The sequence below is a fragment of the Nelumbo nucifera genome, chromosome 5 (genome assembly GCF_055504915.1).
Source record: "Nelumbo nucifera cultivar China Antique chromosome 5, China Antique-T2T, whole genome shotgun sequence".
NCBI classification, from domain to species: Eukaryota; Viridiplantae; Streptophyta; class Magnoliopsida; order Proteales; family Nelumbonaceae; genus Nelumbo; species Nelumbo nucifera.
The window spans coordinates 43,162,567-43,179,499 of NC_142653.1; the positions used below are offsets into that span (position 1 = coordinate 43,162,567).

The window sequence follows — 16,933 nt, forward strand, 5'->3', positions numbered from 1 at the left end:
TGATTGAATTAGCCGATTTAGAGAAAACAAAGAAAAACTGACCTGCTGGCGTCTTTTCCAGAAAAACCTATCAGCTTCGGCTGATTAAAACAGTCCTCAAATAACTTTCAACAAGAATTTGATAGTAATCAAAATACTCCTCAAGTAATCCTTTGATCACCCAAGAAGTTAATTGAATCAGCAGCTTGTGAATATGGCCTGCACTGATACCATGTCAATCTTCCAGTTTGTGAGAACACCAAAGATTTCAGGGGAATCTAACAAAGGAGCCCTTGAAGGGCTAAAGGAGAAAAAAAATAAAGAATTACAAATAGAGCCCTTGGAGGGCTGAAAGATAAAAAAGAGACAAAGACTACAGTACAACAGGGACCATAGGACTATAGTATATCAAGTGTCTCCACACTAAGTGGGTGAACTGAATAACTTGTTGCTTTTGCCTAATGGTGGATAAAATAATCAAATAATAAAATATTCAATGATATAGTTATCAACCCAACATCAGCTTCAGCCATTTTGTAACTCAAATAACCAATTCATAAAAGATGGGAGAATAAGATAACATAAGTGATTTGCTTCAAAGAAAGAGACCCAAAAGTTGTTTATCTCCACATTGGTGTGTTCTCTGTAAGAGTGATGGTGAGACTGGTTACCACTTACTAATCTCCTGCCAATTTTCTAATCCCCCACTGAATGTGCAAAGCTTGTTCGCTTCTTCTTCCTTCAGCTAGCCAAGGAAAAGTGGTAGGACCATGTGGAGATGTGTAAGGGTGGCTGTTTGCTAGACTATATGGGAAGAAAGAAACTCAAGAATCTTTTCAGACAAAAAGAGAAGCCTAGAAAATGTTATAGAAGTGATCTTTGTTTTGGAGCAGCTACAGTAATTCGAACCAGTGAAGAAGGAAGAAGAAGATGAGGAAGAAGACAAGAGAAAGAGAGAACTGGAGGGTTTAGTCGAAACTGATTAGTCACCCAGTCAGTCGACCCCCTAATGTTTATTAGGTTCTAATTACACTTACAAAGACTAAACTGCCCTCACTTAAGAGTGGGGCAGAGTACTCTAATAAAACAGCCACATAAGCAAAGTACTTAACTGACATGAGATTACTAAACTACCCCTATTCGGCTCACTCTAACACTCCCCCTCAAGCTGGAGAATATATGTCATATAATCCCAGCTTGTTACATAGATGGTTCACTTTCCCTGAGTTTAGAGCTTTTGAAACAAATCTGCCCATTGATCATTCGAGCCCACATGTTCTGTGTTTATCTCTCCAGCAAGGACCTTCTCCCTCACAAAGTGGCAATCAACCTCTATGTGCTTTGTTCTCTCATGAAATACAGGATTGGGTGAGATATGGAGTGCAGCTTGATTGTCACAATACAGTCTCATAGGTTTATCTATGTGAAACCCAATTTCTTGTAGAAGATTCCTCAACCACACTAACTCACAGGTAGTATGTGCCATGGCCTTATACTCAGCTTCAGCACTACTTCTGGCCACAACCGTCTGCTTTTTACTCTTCCACGTCACAAGATTTCCTCCAAGAAATGTGCAATAGCCTGTAGTAGATCTTCTATCATTCACTGAGCCTGCCCAGTCTGCATCTGTATACCCCACTACTTCAAGTTTTCCTCCTGGTTTATACAATAGTCCACGGCTTGGAGCTCCTTTCAGATACCTCACAATTTTAAGAATTGCATCCCAGTGAGGTATACGAGGGTTCTGCATGAATTGGCTCACCACACTGACTGCAAAGGATATGTCGGGTCTCGTGATAGTCAGATAGTTCAGCTTCCCCACTAGTCGTCTATACCTTCCAGGATCTTCAAATACTTCTCCTGTATCACTGCTTAACTTAACATTTGGTTCCATAGGGGTCTTAGCCGGTTTTGCACCTAACAGTCCTGTTTCTTCCAATAGATCAAGAACATATTTTCTTTGGCACAAATTTACACCTTGTTTTGACATGGGAACCTCTATCCCTAAGAAATACTTCAATGTTCCAAGATCTTTTGTTTGGAATCTTCCTAGCTTCTGAGTCATAGCTGAACACTGAGTGATCTACCTGGCACTGCTTCATTCCAAAACTCTTCACCACTTCACTGAACTTCCCAAACCAAGCACGCGGCGATTGTTTCAACCCATAAATTGCCTTCTTCAATCTGCATACTTTACCATCCTCCCCCTGAGCAACAAACCCAGGTGGTTGCTCCATATATACCTTCTCCACAAGATCACCATGGAGGAAGGCATTCTTTATATCAAGCTGAAACAGAGGCCAATCATACATAACTGCCAGGGAAATTAGTACACGAACAGAACCAATCTTAGCCACCGGAGAGAATGTCTCCATGTAGTCCACTCCATACAACTGTGAGTAACCTTTAGACGCTCCACACTACCATCTGCCAAGTATTTCACAGTATACACCCATTTACATCCCACAGCATGCTTACCAAGTGGGAGAGTAGTAAGTTCCCACGTTTGAGTATGTTGAAGAGCAGAAAGTTCCTCCTCCATTGCCCGCCGCCAATCAGGTGAACTGAGAGCTTCTTGAACATTGTTAGGTATGGAAATAGAGGATAAAAGGGAAACAAACTGGCGATGTGATGTAGAAAGACGAGATAATGAAACAAAATTGGAAATGGGATGGAGGGTAGAACTGCGTTTACCTTTCCGTAAGGCAATGGGTAGGTCAAGGTCTGAAGGTTCAACAATAGGAGCCATGAGAGGATCTGCAGATGAGGTAGAAGCTGGAGGAGGGGCCGGTGTCGTTCGACGTGTATACACTTGCCGGATTGGTGGACGTTTGGTGGTGATCTGCACGGGATGAGGTGATGAGTCTACTCCAACAACAGCATCTGGAACTGGATCACTGACAGGGAGAGGAAGAGGAAGTGCGGGTGGAGACGAAGGCGCTTCAGGGCAGACATAGCACTTCCGGGTAATGGGATTATAACACTTGTATCCTTTTTGAGTCCGTGAGTAGCCAAGGAAGACACATTTAATTGAGCGTGCATCTAGCTTGTCTATTCCGGGGCTCAGATTGTGGACAAAGCACACACAACCAAAGACACGAGGAATTAATGGGAATGGAGATAAAGTGGGAAACAAGATAGAGAAGGGGGACCGACCATGAAGGATGAAGGAGGGCATCCGATTAATGAGAAAACATGCAGTGAGTACAACATCACTCCAAAACCGTTTAGGAACATTCATGTGGTGAATAATAGACCGAGAAATTTCAAGAAGCTGACGGTTCTTCCGTTCAGCTACCCCATTTTGTTGAGGGGGGTATGCACATGATGTCTGATGAATAATGCCATGCTGTTCTAAATATCGTTGATTTGATTGGAACACCAAATTGTGTGCGTATTTCAGCATGGAATTTTTGAAAAATGGAAAACAATTCACTTCTTTCTTTCATTAAGTAAATCCATGTCATTCTTGAACAATCATCAATAAAGGAGACAAAATACTTGTACCCATTATAAGATTCTATTTTGATTGGACCCCAAACATCTGAATGAACCAAAGAAAAATGACTCAACATACGACTCTCAACTCTTGGACTAAAAAGGACACACGACGATGTTTCCCAAACTGGCATGACTCACATTGCAAAACTGACAAATGACTCAATGATGGGACCAAAATCTTGAGAGCCTTGAGAGATGGATGTCCCAGTCGGCAATGCCATTGTAGAGGAGTAAGTGAAGTCTAAAGAGCAATTGAAGATCCACCACCGTCAAGATAATACAGTCCACCAGCTTCATGCCCCCCACCAATCTTCTTCCCCATCTTGAGATCCTGAAAAACACAAGTGGAAGAAAGAAGGTAACAGAACAGTTAAGAGCTTTGGTTCTTTTACTAACAGACATAAGATTGAATGGAAAATTAGGGACATATAAAACAGATGATAAGGGCACAGAAGCCATGTCAACATTACCAACACCACATATGGGAGATGAGGACCCATTGGCAAGTGTAACAGTTTGTGATGTGGAGGTTTCAGAAAGAGAAGAGAACACACCTAGAGTCCCAGTCATATGATCTGAGGCTCCAGAGTCAATAATGCAGGGAGAGGTTTTAGATGACATGCAAGCAATACCTGATTGGGCAAGTGTGGCAGTGGTATGCTGTGAAGTAGTTTGAAGGAACCGTTCATACTCATCACATGGTATGCACCATTTCCCTCCCAGAGGTAGATGTAGATGTGGGAGGAGTTCGGTCTGCCGATTTACTGTCACTGATATCAACCTCACCTGCTACAGCATGATTAGCCCATTTAGAGGGAGGGCCATGTAGATCATAACAGAAATTCACTGTGTGTCCCTCTCTACCACAATGAGTACATTTCCTTGTAGAGTTATTCTTCCCTCTGCCACGGCATCCCCCTGAGTCACGACCACCCCAACTAATCATGGAACTGCCACGGCCTCCTCGGGGAGCATGACCTCCCCCTCTTGTACTATGTCCAACCCCTCTAGCTGTCACAAGTGCTGATCTATCAGATTGTGTGGAGCTCTCTGTTTGTCCCAAAGAAATTCTACGAATCCTTGAGAATACTTCCTCAAGTGTAGGAAGAGTAGAGCCCCCCAATATTTGGGCTCTAACTGGTTCATATTCCGACTTCAGCCCCACTAAAAATCTTGTAACATCTAGTTGCTCTCTTTGCTGTTGCTGAACTTTAATATCTGGAGTGAGGGGGTGATAGACATTGAGTTCATTCCTTATATTCTTCATGTAGGCATAATACTCTTCTAGTGTTTTGGTTCCTTGTTGTAAATCAAAATACTCCTGATAAAGCTGATACACTCTTGTTGTGTTATCTTGTCCAGAATATAGCTTCTTAGCATGCTCCCAAATATCCTTAGCCGTATCAAGGAACATGAAGTTGGCACTAATTTTGGGTTCCATACTATTCCATAGCCAAGTCATGATTTGAGCATCTTCTTGTTCCCAATCATCAAACCCTGGAGAGTCCTCCGATGGTTTCTCATCTCTTACATGCTTTACTTTCTTCTTTGCCTTGAGAAACACTTCCACTGATTAGCCCATGGAACATAGTTCTCCCCATTCAGCTTAATTGAGGTCATTTGTACCCCTAGGTAGTCGGAGGAAATTACCACACTAGGTTTCTGATCATTGTAGCCATCTCCTATTGCTGCCATTGTACTCTTTCACAGTTGCCTCTAACCTTACTTCTCAGCTACAAGCTGATTGATGTTGTTCACAGTTTGATACTTCAGCACCTATTGCAGCCCCTACACACAACAGTGGGAGCACACACTTGTTCTTCTTCACACTACTGCTGACTTCACACACCTACGACCCGCATAAGCATCACAAGCACCACAACACAACAGTAGGTCCTCTTACAACCACTCAATAAAAAAATGTGCATCACAAGCACCACAACACAGTCAAACTGCTACACCCAGTTCAGACTTGTTTAACACACTTAAGAGGGCATTACACGACCACAAGGAGCTTGGCAAGGTCACCGCATTCCACCTTACACCACTCGGCCACCTACAGCAGCCCTACACCATTCGGCTACTGCAGACACAGCCCTTCTTAGGGCAACAATGAACCTAGTTCTCTAGGTTCTAATCAGTACTAACTGATTCTTGAAGGGTTCCTACCCAGAAATACCAGCAACACAAAAGGACTAAATAACCAACCTTCCTTTGAGAGTATCAGCCAACCATTCACTGCTGAAATCACCTTCCTTGATGAAGAAAACTGTGCATAGCAGAGAGCAACGAGCTGTGATGTCTCAGACCTAGGGCGAACCAGCTCTCTCCATTAACTAACCAGAAATGAAGAAGAGGGTGTCACGAACACAGCTGAGATGCTTTACAAGCGGAAGCAGGTCAGAAACCTCGCTTTGATACCATGTTTTGGAGCAGCTACAGTAATCCGAACCAGTGAAGAAGGAAGAAGAAGACGAGGAAGAAGACAAGAGAAAGAGAGAACTGGAGGGTTTAGTCGAAACTGATTAGTCACCCAGTCAGTCGACCCCCTAATGTTTATTAGGTTTTTATTACACTTACAAAGACTAAACTGCCCTCACTTAAGTGTGGGGCAGAGTACTCTAATAAAACAGCCACATAAGCAAAGTACTTAACTGACATGAGATTACTAAACTACCCCTATTCGGCTCACTCTAACAATCTTCATAAGGGTGGTATACTAGATGAAATCTTTGGATATGTTCACAGACTTCACATTGAATGACTTGCTAAGAAAGTGAAAAGAGATTGTGAGTTCAGTTCTGGCTCAGAAGATTCCCAGTCCAATTTGGACTCCCACTAATGGCTTTATCAAACTGAATTTTGATGCTAGTAGTGCTGGAAATCTAGGGCTTTCAGGCATTGGGGCAGTACTAAGGAATGAACAAGGGACTGTAATAGCTCTTTCTTCAGGCCCAATTGGAGTAGGTGACTCTCTCAGGGCTAAGATCTTGGTGGCTTTGGAAGGGGTTCAAAGAGCTAAAAAGCGGAATATTAGTAAATTGGTCATAGAGGATGATTCTGAGGTGGCAGTGGGTTGGTTAGAATGGGCTTTGGAACTGTTGAAGATTAATCAGTTTTATGATGTTTTTTATGAGTGGATGTTTTATGTTAGTTGTTAGATAGGAGGTGGGGACCACAGTAATTATGTGAGTCCAAATTTTATTATGTTTTTGTGTCTTATATATGCTGTTTTATGTCTTGCCGCCCTATAAGGGCATAGTTGTCTTTGTACTGCTCTATTATTTTTAATATAAATAATAAGTGAAGGGTGCGGCCACATTATTGCTCTCCTTTTTTTTCAACTTCTTTTCTTCTCCTTCTCTCTTCCTTCTTTCTTCAAGAAACTCCTTTTATTTCATATATATATATATTTTTTTTTAATTCAGCAAGCTTTCTACTGGAACTACAGCAATGAAAAGAATAAATTTAAATTGCTGACAAAGGACATTGATATAAAATGTAGTTGGGTGAAGAGAAGTGCTAATTCTTTTTCCGATGGACTAGCCAAACAAGGGGTGAATAGGGAATCTTTATTCTAGGCTCATTTCTAATTGTATTTTTCATTTCTGTTGGGTGACCTTCAGTCTCTCTTGGGGGAGCTAAGATAGTTTATCTCCCCCTTTATGTACTTAAAGATTAAGCTTTAATGAAAAGTTACTTGTTATTGATACAAAAAGACATTTAGTTCAATCACTTAACTGTTATCAAATGGCCCTTAACTGTAGTTCTTGTATAATTTTGTATATATACTCAAAAGAAACCTTCTACATATTACTCTTAACAATTTTCAGGAACTTAAGGGAGATGTTCAAGATAGATGCTGCAGATTACATGATGTCTATCTGTGGTTGTGATAGCCTGAGGGAACTTTCTTCTCCTGGAAAGAGTGGCAGTATCTTCTATCTTTCCCAAGATGAAAGATTTTTCATTAAGACTTTAAAAGAATCAGAGCTAAAGGTTCGAATATAAAGCAGTCTTAAATTCTTTCTAGTTTGATTGGGATTTTGTGAAGTTAATATCAATTAATTTGCTGATTGATTGATTATTATTATCAATAAATTCTGTTATTACCTATCAAAAAAATGATGTTTATTTACTAACCTGAACCGTATAAATACTAAAATTATCTTGACAGACATTATGTATGTATCATCATCTTCATCATCCAAGCTTTACCCCAACTATATGGGATCAATTACATGATTCTTGATTTTCCATTCCATTCTGTTTAAGGCCATATGTTGGCCCATAACTCATTTTTACTACTACCCATTATGCATGTATGTCTCTACCCTAGCTAATGCTAAAAGTTTACTGTCTGATATGTTTCAGTTTGACTGGTAAAAAGAGCTGGTTGACAACAAACTGGTAAAAAGAGCTGTAAATAAAATAGAGACAACAAGCATAAGATAATAGTGGTTCTCAGTAGAAGTTGGAAGGTTCTTAGAAAAAGTTGGAAGAACTAAGCTAGAGAAAGGAATTAGGAAAAGGGTAAGGATAAAGGTTTCTCTCAAATATCAAGGGGGAGAGCTTGTCCTGGGGGGAGAGGTTGTTGAGTGTTGTTTGGGATGGTGCAGAATTCTGATGTTTTTTTTTTTTTTAAACTTGTTTTTGTAGGTTCAGTTAGATTTTGGATGGTCCAATGTTGCAGGTCCTTAATCTGTTTGGAGGATTTCATTCTTTCTAGGTTATGATCTCATTGGCTTTTCTGGTTTCATCTTTGGTTTGCTTGTGAAGGTGCTTCTATGGGGTGGTTTTTGTTGGTGTTTTTAAATTTTGCCTATCCTTTTCATCTTTGTATATTATTCTTCTTCTATTGTCATTTGTAATTTTTTCTGTTACTGATAAAATAACATAAAACGAAATATATTATATGTTTTACCTTTATCTTTTACTAATATATTGGAAATATCAACCCAAGGAAACTTTTGTTGAAGGGAGACAAATAATAGATTAGATTTTGGTGGAAAATGAATGTGTTGAAGAGAGAAGAGTCAGGAGGAAAGGTTTTATATGCAAACCGGATCTTGAGAAAGCCTATGATCTTGTGGATTGGGAGTTTTTGATAGAGGTTTTGAGAATCTATGGATTTGGAAAGAGATGGTGTAAATGGATTAGAGGATGTTTACAATCATATCACTTTTCAATAATTGTAAATGGTGTGGTGCATGACTTCGGGGTCTCCACTATGGGGAACCATTGTCTCCATTCCTCTTTACCTTCAGTGATTATGTTATGAATTGGCATTTCTATAGTGGATATAATGCAAACGATCAAAGGATATGGAGAGTAGGAAGGAACAGTGAAGTGGTCACTCACCTACAATTTGCAGATGACATTAGAATTTTTGGGGATAGAAACTTTGCAGACTCACTTTCCCATTAACTGTGCTGCTGCACTATTGGCACTTGTGATTCTGTGCCATGCATTCAGGGACTCCCACCAACTGCGGTTCCACCTCATTTTCCTAGTGCAGATTCTGCATTTCTTTATGGATTCACACCTGGGAATCATGCCCAGGATTCACACTTGAAGTGAGTTTCTCACAACCCACTTAAAATGGAAGGGACATTGAGATATGATGCATGTTCTGGTAATAAAGTTAAATTTTGGGAAGATTTATGGGTGGGGGATTTGCCTCCGAAGGATATTTTTCTGTCCTTGCTTTCTTTGTCATCCCTAAAGGGTAAGCTCATTGCTAATTTTATTATGGCTTCAAATTCTCCCAAAGGGTTTGATTGGAATCTAGGATTGAGAAGAAACCTTTGAGAGTGAAATTTATTTTGTTTCCAATATGCCGGGTTTTCTTGATGGGTTTGCCTTGACCCCCCAAGAAAGAAGATAGCTGGATTTGACACCCTCTAGCTTCAGGTCTTTTTTCATGTGCCTCTTTCTTTAAAGCCTTAGTTCCTCATCTTCTAGGTCAACCTCCCTTTCCTGTTAAGGAGGTTTGGTTTAAGTTAGTCACCCCTAAGGTTGAAGCTCTTTGTTGGGAAGTTTTCATGAATGTGTCAAAACATGTGACTTGTTGCAAGAAAGGAGACCTTACTGCATATTTCCCCACATTGGTGCACACTCTATAAGTCTAATGGTGAGTCTTGTTTTCACTTACTAGTCTCCAGTCCATTTGCTCTTAGCATTTGGGGAAGGCTTTTTTTTCCACTTTTTGGGTGCAGGTGGAATACTCCTACTTGCGTGGTTAACTTTTTCTCTAACAACTTTGAGATGACCAAAAAGAAGGTGAAGTATTATGTGGAGATGTGTAAGGGCATTGATGGTATGGACTCTATGGGAGGAGAAGAATGCTAGATTTTTTTTTAAGGCAAGGAAAGATGTGATTAAGAAATCTTTGATTGTGTCATCCATAGGGCATATTTTTTGGTTGAAAATGATGGAGCTATTTTCACCTTTTTCTGTGGATGATATTTCAAGGAATTGGGTTGTGATAGCAGGAACATCTTCAAGAAAAAGAGGAAGGGCTTTTTGTGGATGAAATGAGTAGGGGATTTTTAAAATTGAACTTTGGTGGTAGTATTGGAAATCCAGGACTTTCCAGGATAGGGGGTGTGTTGAGAAATGAAGGAGGTAATATAGTTGCAATGTACTCGGGTTCAATTGATATTGGGGACTCAATAAAAGCTGAATTTCTGGCACTGTGTTTGGAGTGCTGAAGGCTGTAGAAATGGGTATGCCCAACCTAATTATAGAGGGGGATTCAAAAGTGATATTAAGCAGGCTAATGAATAAGGAGAAAGTGATTTGGATTGTAGAAATTTGATGAAGAAATTCAAATGCTTGACTAGGAGTAAGGAAATTAAGGTCCAGTGGGTTATCAGGGTGGCAAATGGCATGGATGATTCCTTAGCCAAACAAGGGGTAAACAGAAATCAGGTTTTCTGGGCGGAGTTCTAATATAGGGTTGTGGGAGAGAGAGCTGGGATATGCTCCATTGTTTTTTTCTTTATCTTTATTGGGCTTTCCTTGCTGTATATTATTTTAAATTTTAATAAATGAAAAGTTTCTGTTACTGATCCAAAAAAGATGAAGGAAACTTGTTTATGCAGATGTCCAGTCGTAGATGCAGAAATTTGTTATCCATAAAAAGAAAAATGCGGAAATTACCTGGAAGATCATACTAGGATATGGAAACTTTAGGCTGCATTTGTGGGGCTTTTTTTATCTGTATGGACTGCTAGAAAGCTGCTTTTTAATTAGGGTAAATTACGTGAATCTACCTTGTGGTTTCTGACAAATGATTTAACCTCCCTTGTACTTTGACCTCTCCAAATTTCTCCCTTGACATTTCAGAGAAGTTGTACAAACAGACTCCTGTTAGTTTGACATTAAGAACCTAATCAGAAATGATGATTTCATGTTTTAAAACACTTTAAAATACCTAATTTGCCCATGGATGACAAGAGTGTTTATTGAACGAAATACCTCCCAAAATTTTTCTCCTCAAAAGAGCCTTTTTGGGGTATTTTGGTCAATAGACACTCCAATATTGTCATCCATGGGCAAAGTAGGAATTTTTAATTATTTAAAAGATTGACATTATCATTTTTGGTTGGATTCTTAAATTCAAACTTGAAGATTAATTAGTTTTATGCTGTTTTTCTGAGTAGATGTTTTATGTTAGTTGTTAGATAGGAGGTGGGGACCACAGTAGTTATGTGAGTCCAAATTTTATTATGTTTCTGAGTGTTATATATGCTGTTTTATGTTTTGCCGCCCTATAAGGGCATAGTTGTCTTTGTACTGTTCTATTATTTTAGTATAAATAATAAGTGAAGGGGGCGGCTAGATCATTGCTCTCTTTTCTTTTCAACTTCTCTTCTTCTCCTTCTCTCTTCCTTCTCTCTTCAAGTAACTACTTTCTTTCATATTTTTTAATTCAGCAGATTCCTACTTGGTATCAGAGCATCGGCTAGGGTTTCTTGAAGCATTCTCATGCAGCCCTAGACCAGCCGACTGCATGAAGTAGTAAAGGGCTGATCGATCTGCTATAGATTGCCCAGTTCTTGGAGTTTTTGGTGGGATCTAGACATCAGGAAGGTGATCTACTGTTCGGCATCAAAATCAGGAAGAACTGGAGTACGGGGAAGAGTCCCTGAAAAGTTGGACTCTTTGTTTTTGATCTGATCTTGGGCGCCTAGGTATTGTCAGTTTTTTTTTGATTTTCTGAAGAGGGTGGTTTGGTTTCTGAAATTTTCTAGGCCTCCCAGAGTGATCGATTCACTTTTCTCTCTGTTGGGAGGCATGGGGAGGAGAGAGATTTCCCTCCAGCTAGGGTTTTCTTCTTCTGGAAGGGTTGGTTTCTGTGTGTGTGGTATTAAATTATTTTTTGAAGGTCTCCAATCTATTTTTTTCTTACTGTTGAACTGTTTGAAGTAAAATGGAGAGTTGGAATACCGAGATGAAATCTACCGGTACTGTGGGACTGGGTGTTGGAGGTAGTAGTGATATTTTTGGGTCTAGGATCATTACTACAGTAAAACTTGATGGTACAAATTATTTGGAGTGGTCACAATCAGCTAAGATGGCTATTGGTGTCTGTGGAAAATTAGGGTATCTCATTGGGGAGAAGAAACCTGATACAGACTCTTCCCGATTGGTGCAAGAGAATTACATGGTAATGTCCTGGCTGTGTAATTCTATGTTACCTCATATTGCAAAAAAATTCCTATGGGCTAATACTGCTAAGGAGATTTGGGATGGAGTGACTGAAACCTACTCTCAGAAGCAAAATGAAGCCAGAGCCTATCAGTTAAGAAATCAGGTGATAAGTATGAAACAGGGAGAAAAACCTCTTGCTGTGTATTTCTCCATACTAAAAACCCTATGGCAGGAAATAGATCACTTAGAAACTGTGGTATGGGAAAGTGTAAATGATGCAGCAACTTATGACAAACTGGAAGAGAGGAATAGGGTTTTTGAGTTCTTGGCAGGGCTGAACCCTGAATTTGACATTGCTAGGCAGCATATTCTTTCTAGGGAGGGTGTGACACTCTCTCAGGCCTATGCTTTTGTCTCTAGAGAGGAGAGTAGGAGGAATGTAATGCTGAGACAGCCTGGGATTGACCAGTCGGCTATGGTTGTTACAACAAAACGTAAGACGAATGGAGACAGGGGGAGTAGTGAGACTAGAAGGGAAGATAAGAAGGACTTGGTGCGTGATTATTGCAAGAAGCCTAAGCATACCAGGGACACTTGTTGGAAGCTTCATCCAAATCTTGTGCCTGCTCGAATAAGAAACAAGAAGGAAAATGCAAATGTAGCCACTACAGGAGACTCTTCAGCCCCTCTCTCCCAAACTGATTAGGAATCCATTCCAGTAGCAGCAGTGAGAACAGAATTGGAGAGGTTTGGAGAACTTATGAGTAAGAAAGTGTAGAGAAGATGGGCCGAATGGCCCATAGGTTGCTTATTCCTTCTTGTTATTTATGTTTCTTTTCTGTAATGGGCCTTATTCTGGGTCCATCCTGTCAATATTAAGTTCTGTGTAAATTCTTGCCCAACTAAGGGCCTCCTTGTAATTATTCAAATATTTCTAATAAAACAGTGTTAGGGGGCTGAGAGAGAGTGAGTTTGAAATCCTCTTCTCAGACCCTCATTGCCGAACCCTCAACTCTCCTCTTCAGTTTTCTTCAGAAAGATTCACCCAGCTCTAGCCTTCCAGATGGACAGCAGAATGCAGGAGCCAACTACACCACTTCCTTTGCACATACAGGTAGTTCATATGGAACTGCAAATCTTGCATCCACTTCAGGTAAGGAGGGACCTCCCTGGATTATAGACTCAGGAGCATCTGAGCATATGACTAATGCCCCTATCATTTTCAGTTCCTATCAATTGTGCTCTGGTAGAGATAGAGTCTCTACAGCAGATGGTTCACATATGCCCATTGCTGGGAAGGGGACAGTTAGAGTGACCAATGATATAACTCTGTCTTCTGTTTTACATGTCCCTAGACTTCATACCAACCTACTGTCTGTTAGTTCTTTGACAAAAGATTTGAATTGTTCTGTGACCTTTCTTCCTGTTAATTGTGTTTTGCAGGATTTGGAGTCAAAGAAGATGATTGGGAGTGGTCATGAGGTGAATGGAGTCTACCTTCTGGATGATATTCTGAGACATCAGGGCCATCATGTTAGCAACAGTAGTAGTAGTGGGTCCGAGTCAATGAACCAGATTATGCTTTGCCACAATCGCTTGGGACATCTTTCTTTTAGTTCTTTGAAATGTCTTTTCCCAAAGTTGTTTGAGTCTGTTCAATTATCTACTTTGGAATGTGAAAGTTGTCAGTTAGGAAAGCATTGTAGACAGTCTTTTAAACCAAGTAATAAAAGAAGTACTTTTGCTTTTAATATTGTAGATGTTCAAGACTACTATCAGTCTTGAGCACTAATAAATTTCAGGTTCGAAAAGGAGAGAAAGTATAGAGGAAAGAGGAGAAAGAGTAGTGAGAGAGTAGTAGAACACAAACTTTGAAAGGAAGGGCAGAATCTCAATATTCTGCCGCCGCCACTTCTATTTAATATTTATAGGTTATGCTAGTTACATGAAAGGACACATCTGCCCTTCATATTTACATAACACATAAAACAATATAAAATTGAAAAATAAATAACAACTAGAATAGCAGATTGACCATCAGCTATCCGTAGGATGACTAGGTACATTCTACCCTACGGACAGAGTGGGACCACAGCTATGGGGCCCACATCAGTGTTCTCTACACTCCCCCTCAAGTTGGGAGTAAATGTTTATCATTCCCAACTTGGATAGATCTGCCTCTAGCTTCTTTCTTGATACGGCTTTAGTGAGGACATCTGCTAGTTGCATACTAGATGTGATGTAAGGGAGGCTTACTTCTTGAGATGAGACCCTCTCTCGTACAAAATGTCAGTCAAATTCAATGCAACATCATGGGCTTTTCATACTCAATACCCAACTCCTCAAGTAGAGATCTTAGCCATAGGATTTCAGCCACTCCGTTAGCCATGGACCTGTATTCTGCTTCAGCACTAGATCGGGAGACAACACTTTGTTTCTTACTTCTCCAAGAGACAAGGTTACCTCCCACAAGGGCACAATATCCTGAGGTAGACTTTCTGTCATCAACACTCCCAGCCCAATCGGCATCCGTATAGATCTCCACCTTCATGTGGTTATTGTTCTTGAACAGTATACCCCTACCTGGGCATCTCTTCAAGTAGGCTAAAATTCTTTCTGCTGCAAGAAGATGTGTGGTTCTAGGAGAATGCATGGACTGGCTGACAACACTAACAGCATAAGTAATATCTGGCCGAGTGAGGCAGAGATATAGGAGCTTTCCTACCAATTGCTGGAACATAACCTTGTCTTCAAGAGGCTCCCCACTCTCTGCACTAATCCTGTGGTTCTATTCAATGGGTGTATCCGCAGGCTTGACACCTAACTTTTCAGTTTCCGCCAACAGGTCTAGGACATATTTCCTCTGAGAGATAAAGATCCTTTGTTTGGATCTAGCAACCTCAATACCCAAAAAATACCGGAGTACACCAAGGTCTTTCACCTCAAATTCTTGATGAAGGAGCTGTTTAAGGGACTCAACCTCATGGCTATCATAAAGATCCTTTGTTTGGATCTAGCAACCTCAATACCCAAAAAATACCGGAGTACACCAAGGTCTTTCACCTCAAATTCTTGATGAAGGAGCTGTTTAAGGGACTCAACCTCATGGCTATCATTCCCTGTCACCACAATATCATCAACATATACTGCCAGTAGTGTCAAGGAGGACTCTACCCTCTTGATGAATAGAGTATGATCTGACTGGGCCTGTACATAACCAAACTTCACAAGGGCCTGTCTGAATCTATCGAACCAAGCCCTAGGTGACTGTTTCAAACCATACAAAGCCTTGTTGAGCTGGCAGACCTTCATACCTGTTTCTGCATCATAGAATCCAGGAGGCAAACGCATGTAAACCTCTTCCTGCAGGTCTCCATTCAGAAAAGCATTTTTCATGTCCATTTGGTATAAAGGCCACGTGTGACTTGCTGCAAGGGATAATAGGACTCGAATGGTGGTCATCTTGGCTACCGGGGCAAAGGTCTCCAAGTAATCTATGCCATAAGTCTGTGTGAACCCTTTTGCAACTAACCGAGCTTTATACCTCTCAATGGATCCATCTGCATTATGCTTCACAGTAAATACCCATTTGCATCCAACCGGTTTCTTTCCTTTGGGCAGATCAACTACCTCCCAGGTGTTATTTTTCAACAGGGCATCCATCTCAACCTGCATTGCATCTTTCCATTCCGGGACGGATAGGGCTTCTTGCACTGTTCTTGGAATAGGGACATTGGAAACGGAACTAAGGTAGGAGATAGGCGATCATAGGATAAAAACTGGGAAATACAGTGGGCTGTAGATGTGGTACAATGTCATTTCCCTTTATGGACGGCAATCGGAAGGTCAAGGTCATCTGTAGGAGGTGAAATGGCAACAATAGAGGAAGTCTCTGTGGGCCCTGGGACTGTAATACCTGGACTTGGAGCTACAGATGAGATTGGAGCTGGCCTGGACTGCTGATGATCGGGATCAACCTGCCTGCACCGCCTATGATAGACCCTCAACTCCTGATCCCTTTGACCACCCTCACCATTGCAGCTCTCCCTCAACTCCTGATCCCTCTGACCACCCTCACCATTGCAGCTCTCATCACCCAATGGTATAGGTAAAGGAACTGCCCCACTCTCACCACTCTCCCCCTGAAGACAAGGACTCAAACCCCCACTCTCACTGCTCTCCCCCTGAGGGGCAACCCGAGGATAATAGGGGGTCTCCTCAAAGAAAGTGACATCCATGGAGACAAACTTCCTCCCTGAGACAGGATCATAGCAGCAATAACCCTTTTGAGTTTGTGCATAACCAAGGAAGATGCATTTGGAGGCCTTGGGTTCGAACTTGGAGTGATGGGGTCCGAGAAGCTGAACAAAGTAGGTACAATCGAATGTTTTAAGGGGAATAGAAAACAACTCCTCACTTCGGTATAGAAGGGAAAAAGGAGATCTCATATTAAGGACCCAGGAGGGAACCCGATTAATAAGTGTAGGTTTTCAAAACTGCTAGTCAGTCTTGACCACTAAGAGATTTCAGGTTCGATGAGAAGAAAAGTGAAGAAGAAGTAGAAGAAAGAGTGGTGAAAGAGCAGTAGAACACAGATTTTGAGGAGAAAAATAGAATGTCAATATTCTGCCGCCGCCACTTTAAGTTAATATATATTGGTTATGCTAGTTACATGAAAGGACATATCTGCCCTTGGTGTTTACATCATAACTGCTAATGTTAGTGGTGTTAGTGAAGGGGTATTTCAGTCTTTGTACTTGTTGAGAATGCTGATGTGTACTGTTATGTTAGTTCG

General features: G+C 40.8%; 1 protein-coding gene across 7 annotated transcripts in view; it reads left to right on the top strand.

Annotated features, from left to right (window-relative positions):
• LOC104587071 (phosphatidylinositol 4-phosphate 5-kinase 7) overlaps window positions 1-16,933 on the top strand; it is a 132,989-nt gene that overhangs the window by 47,842 nt on the left and 68,214 nt on the right. For all 7 annotated transcript variants that reach the window (XM_088888013.1, XM_088888007.1, XM_088888008.1 and 4 more), the window contains exon 5: window positions 7,314-7,479. In XM_088888013.1, coding sequence (XP_088744139.1) covers window positions 7,314-7,479 — 166 coding nt within the window. The remainder of the gene's footprint in view (window positions 1-7,313; window positions 7,480-16,933) is intronic.